The sequence below is a fragment of the Phaseolus vulgaris genome, chromosome 1 (genome assembly GCF_000499845.2).
Source record: "Phaseolus vulgaris cultivar G19833 chromosome 1, P. vulgaris v2.0, whole genome shotgun sequence".
Taxonomy (NCBI): domain Eukaryota; kingdom Viridiplantae; phylum Streptophyta; class Magnoliopsida; order Fabales; family Fabaceae; genus Phaseolus; species Phaseolus vulgaris.
Window position 1 is genome coordinate 45,448,822 of NC_023759.2, and position 6,000 is coordinate 45,454,821.

General features: G+C 37.5%; 1 protein-coding gene across 1 annotated transcript; it reads right to left on the reverse strand.

The window, feature by feature from the left end:
- Positions 1 to 1,255: 1,255 nt before the first annotated feature.
- On the reverse strand, positions 1,256 to 4,944 carry LOC137814633 (receptor protein kinase TMK1-like). Its single transcript, XM_068617458.1, has 2 exons — positions 2,228 to 4,944; positions 1,256 to 2,031 (listed from the first exon to the last, which is right to left on the reverse strand). Exons 1-2 carry the CDS (start codon positions 4,545 to 4,547, stop codon positions 1,523 to 1,525), a joined length of 2,829 nt encoding a protein of 942 aa, XP_068473559.1. The 5' UTR covers positions 4,548 to 4,944; the 3' UTR covers positions 1,256 to 1,522.
- Positions 4,945 to 6,000: the final 1,056 nt, after the last annotated feature.

The window sequence follows — 6,000 nt, forward strand, 5'->3', positions numbered from 1 at the left end:
ATGTATGAAATTTACCAGTGGTGTCTCGGATGAGGATAAAGAGATTCTCGAATAACACCATCGATTTGACTACAGTACTTTCCATTATTATCTTTACAAGGATAAAGGAGGAGCACTAGGCAAAATATCTTCCACACAAATTTTAGCAAGGAATGACTTTTGCTATAAAAAAATTGACAGAGCATGGTTTCTTTTCCCTCTTTTTCCCCACATGACACATTGTACACTATATTTACACAGATAGTATATATGGTTTTGATTTCAACTCACAATTCGGTTCTCTGTTTCAGACCTTGGATTAGTTTAGCTGGTACTAGACCAGCTGAAATTCGGTTTACCGGAAATTGAAATCTGAACTGGAACAAGTCAACAACTCGTGGAACTTTCCTTTATCACAAATATGATAACTGATATCTTTTATGTGGTATTATTATAAAAAAAAAGACTATTGCATGTAAAAAAAAACATTTCTAAGAATAAAAATTAAAATAAGCTCAACTTTGAGAATTTTCCATTATAAAAAATATGATAACTTTTACATATAATTTCAAAACATAAAAAGAAACACCCATAACAACGGATATTAAAACAAAAATAGATGTGGTACAAACATAGAAATTATATATAATTAATCATCAATTAATTACTCTTCCACTGTTATTGCGGGATGTTTCATATTCATATTTAATGATTTGAACTTGATCAAATTCATAAAAACTGACATAGATTGAAGAAACTATGAATGGATGTCAACGAATCTTGTTGTGCATATCTTCATCACTTGCTACTTCAAAATAATATAATGTTACTTAAAAAAAATTATTTCTATACATTTTAAATTTCCTTTCTATCAATATTTCTTTCAATTCATTGGTATTTCAATTAAAATATTGATTATGTCTTTATTTCCTCTACTTGTTCATATTACTTATTTACATATTTTTTAAAATTTGTATTTCCTTCAAATATGTGTACTTTAAATTCTTTATTTATTCAAATTTTTATTTCTCTAAATTTATATATCATATACACTTACTTTTAAAATTAATATATTTTTCACTGAAATTTTCAAATGTGAAATTAGATATTACGGGTTAAAAGGGTCTATCTACAAAATATCTTCCCAAAAATCCCCGCCCTACATTAATATGTCTACAATGTCAATGGATTTGGGTTTGCGTTGCATCAATGCACCAGGGCACAGGTTAAGAGGTCTCGCACAAGGTTGACAAAAGATAGCTGAAACTTAAATAAATGAACAAAAACAAGCATTCTCATTGATGATTGATTGCGGCTCAATATCTACAACCATTAACACTTAAATGTCATAGTGGAAAATACAAAGCATACATACACATGAGATCTCAAAGGGCACATGAAATCTCATATACTGAAACACTATCATAGCACTGGTACTAGAAGAATTAGCCAGGACATTTTAAGACAGACAGAAAGAAAGGAGCATGGTATCTACAACTATTTTGAAAAACAAAAGGAAAAAGGGTACAACAAACAATTTGTTTCAACGCCCATCAGCTGAAGTGAAAGAATCTGCAAATCCAGTAGGCCTTGCGGGGATACTGCTCTTACTGTCTTCTAGGTCCATATAACTCATGTCCTTTCCTTCTGCCTCTTGCCATCCCTTCACCATCTGGTTAAGGGGAAGGCTATAATCGATCCCGGAATACTCCTCAGCCTCATCATTAAAGGGTTTCCATTTTTCAACAAGCCGTGCCAGCACATTTACGGCATGACCCATCTCTGGCCGTTGGCCTGGTTCTCTGGCTGTGCAGTGCCCTGCTAACTCAGCAATGATGGAGACGCTCTCAAATGTTTCTTCCTTAACATCAAGGACTTTGTCAATAGCAGCCATTAGCTTCTTCGTATCTGATTTTATACTCCAGAACCATGCTGCTAAGTATTGGCTTTCCTCGGGTCTGTCCTCATCAAGTGCCATTAATCCAGTCAATAGCTCCATTAGCACAACCCCGAAACTGAAAACATCTGCTTTGGTAGTGATTTTTCCTGTCACTGAAATATAGTTGAAATTTGTGTTACAAGACATGTAATGCAGAAATGAAAAGCTCGCCAGTGATCAATTTATTAAATTTTGCATTAGATGTTAATTAATTTTTTCCCTTAGAATATGACTCTATTAACAAGCTGGACAGGAAATAAAATAGATGACATCAATAATTAAATCTTTTAGAACTAGTGCACAAAATACCTGCATATTCTGGCGCCAAATATCCGAAAGTCCCAGCAAGCCTGGTAACTACAGATTTTTCACCGTCAGGAGCAAGTTTTACCAAACCAAAATCTGAGACCTTTGCTCTAAAATCATCAGCAAGCAAGATATTTGACGGCTTAAGATCTCTGTGAATGAAGCTCTGGTGAGCCAGAGTATGAAGATACTCCATCCCTCTGGCAACATCCAATGCAATATTGAGCCTCCTCTTCCAAGAGAGTGGCTCCAGTCCATGGCTTTTCCAATGGAAAAGATGCTTACTTAGAGCCCCTTGTGGCATATATTCATACACCAGAATCCTTTCATTACCTTCTATAGAATAACCCAAAAGAGACACCAGATGCCGGTGCCGGACTTTTGATAGAACCGCAATCTCGGCCTGGAATTCATCCAATGCCTTGCTACTAATGACACCAGCTTCCATTCGTTTCACTGCAATTTTAGTTCCATCATCCAACTCTCCCTTATAAACAACTCCAAATCCACCACGGCCGAGCTCATTCTCGGGCGCAAAATTCTTGGTCACGTTCCTGAGAACTTGAACTGATATTCTAAGATTTCCAGCGTCAATGACATGAGACTCCCCATTCCCACTACTATTCCTACTCCCAGAACCACTCCCTGTCAAAGTGGAAATGCTTCCATTGGTATTGTTAGCAACGGCAATCTTCACAACACTGTCCGAATACGATGGATCCCTAGGGTGAATTACCAGTGAGGTTGGAGCCTGGAAGCCACCCTTCCTGCTCTTGAAACAATATGCATAGAGTGGAATGAGCAGAAAAGCCGCAGCTGCCACACCCGCAATCGGAGCAACAATGGAAACCAACCCTTTCCGTTTAGATTTCTTAGTTTCAAGAGAATCAGTCGAACTAGAATTGGACTGACCGGATGCAGGGTCGACATTCCCAGATCCAGATGATGGGTTCTTGCTCCCTGATGAAGGATTTTCGGCACCACCATTAAAGAAGGGATTCCCAGTAACAATAGGTTTCAATCCAGTCTTAAACAAAGGCAATGGAGGAGAAATGTTATTTCCACTCAGATCCAACAATTTCAAAGATGTCAAACTACTCCAATTACCAGGCACCGTACCACTAATATCATTCCCCCCCAACCTAATCTCAACAAGAGAACCCAAGTTCGCAACAGAAGGACTTAAACTCCCACTAAGATTCAAATTAGGCAAATTAATCATATTCACCTTTCCATCAACATTACATTTTATCCCCAACCACTGACCCCCACAAGGATCATTCCCACTCCACGAATTAACCAAATTCTCAGGATAATTCAACCCCCCAAGAAACCCCAACAGCGCCGTCACCTCAAACGCGCAAGGAACCCCTGACTTGTTCACACAAAAATTGTTAAAATCATAAGACACTTGAACCGCTTTAAAATTGGGAATCGGTCCCATAAAATGGTTGTTGTTCAAGTCCAGCTTGTCCAGCTTCAAGTCACCCAAACCTTGAGGAACCAACCCAACGAGGTTGTTCCCATTAAGGTTAAGTTCCCGTAGAGAGCTCAAATCCCCAATGTTATCGGGAATCGTTCCAGTGAACGAGTTCCCGTGAAGCCACAAACTCGTGAGCGAAACCATGGAGGCCACAACGTCAATTCTTCCAGTAAGACACTCCCCCCGCTGGTTATTCAGCCAGAGAACCTGCAACGCAGAGTCGTTTAGACTCAGGGGAATCTCGCCCGTTAAGTTGTTGTTGGAGAGCTTCAAAAACGACAGCGAGTTCATCGTTCCGAGAAACTCCGGTAATGGGCCGGCGAGGTTGCAGCCCATGCAGGAGAGATTGGTCAACTGCGTTGACTCCTGGAGCGTCTGCGGTAAGTGCCAGCCGCCAGAGCTGGCGTTGAGGTCATTATTGTCCAACGCGAGCACTTCCAAACTCTGGAGCCCGTCGAAGAAATCTGAAGGGATGGAGTCGAAGTTGTTGTTGTCAAGATACAAGTATTTGAGATTTGACAAGCCGCGGAAGGAGGGTAATGGACCGTTGAGCCTGTTGTTCTGGAGGCCCACGTTGAAGAGATTCGTGAGCTGGTTCAGGTTCGGCGACAGAGGACCGCTCAGGTTCAACCCCTTAGCCTGAATCTGGTTCACATGGTTCTTATTGTCGCAGAAAATGTACTTCCAAGCACACGGGTCATCGCCGCTGTCCGGCCACGGCAACAGGTCCGGGTTGTCCAACCCGTTTCGGAATTGCCGCAGTATTTCGACTTCGTGCGGGTCGGCAGTGGTGAGGGAAAAGAGGAGGGTGAAGAGAAGAGTTAGCGAAGAGTGGAGCATGGCGGCGCGTGAATGTACGGTTCATCTGAGAGGGTGGAGGTGGGGTAATGTTAGGCGGGACTTGAAGCGGCGCATGTTGAATCTGGGTAGCAAAAGAAGCAGTGGAAAAGCGAAGATGACTGAGAAAGTGAGAACTTGGGTTCGGTGTTGCTTTTGAGAATTTCGTAATTCCCGTTACGGTATCGCAGATAGCCTCGTCTCACTTCCATCCATATTTTTCGAAGGACGAAATGCTTTGACAGGCCCCACACAGTCACAGACACCTCTAAGGTGGAAGAAAACCCCCCCCTACCCCAATCTTCTCATTTTTTTTAATCTTAATCATCATCTTAACTTACTAATATTCTTTTAGTATCAATTTTACAACAAAAGTTATAAAAAAATAATAATAGTTTATATTTTTAAATAATTTGAGCAATGCTTATAATTTTATAGACTAAAATAAATACGCATTCATTCTCTCCTCATTTTCGTTGTGAATATTTAGTTTTTGGTTACATTTCATCAATTTATCCATTAACAACAAAATTAAATCAAAATATAATTGCCAAAATTTTAGAACCAACTTAAGTGAGAAACACACAAGTTATGTTTGGATGGATCGAAAAAAACGTGAAACCAAAAAACATTACATTCTATTGTTTGGTTTTTTTTATTCGAAGCAGGATTATTGTTTTTTACATACTTTTAATTAAGATGGATAAATAATTAATAACTTAAAGGATTATTTATCCTTCTAATAAATTTGTGTTAGAATTATTTATATAAAGATTGAAATATTTCTAGAATATTACATTTTTATTTATTTCTTTATTATTTATAAAAAAATATAAAATGTATAAATAATTAATAACTTAAAGGATTCCTTCCAAAGAAATAAATAAAAACATTACATCAATTATCCTATCCTTCGGCCTAAACCTACATACTACTATTTAAGTTATTGTCAAAATCATCAAACAAAAGTATATCACAGGTTCCGAAACATATTATCTAAAAAAGCATTGACCAGGCGGAACAATTTTATTAAATAAAAAATGAACAATTGCATGAATAGCCATGTTATAATAAGACTAACATAAAGGTTTAATGTATTCGATAATTTTATCTTTATTAAAATCTTCACATTGAAAAACATATAAACTGTGGTTTTTCTATGAATTCCACGTGACACCAAACTATAGAATTTTCCATTTAGATTTCTTCAACATGTTCTTCCTGAAAAATGTTAAAAATGCATTTTCAAATTATATGGAAAGTACACTACTTTGATTAAAATGTCACAATCAGCATTCAACATATATGTATGACATTCACTTCACTATATCATAGAGGTCATAAATAATATTGAAAATTTACAAAATATATTTAATATTTAAAAATATATTTAACATTTAAACACTAGTTAAACATTTGAAAATCTATTGCTCTACAAGGTCTTCTTCTACAACTA

Bases quoted from the DNA above. Each gene is read 5' to 3' on its own strand.
- LOC137814633 (XM_068617458.1), bottom strand. From the start codon at position 4,547: ATGCTCCACTCTTCGCTAACTCTTCTCTTCACCCTCCTCTTTTCCCTC. The intron at 2,032-2,227 runs GTATTTTGTGCA...ACTATATTTCAG, and splicing joins TTTGGCGCCAGAATATGCAG to TGACAGGAAAAATCACTACC.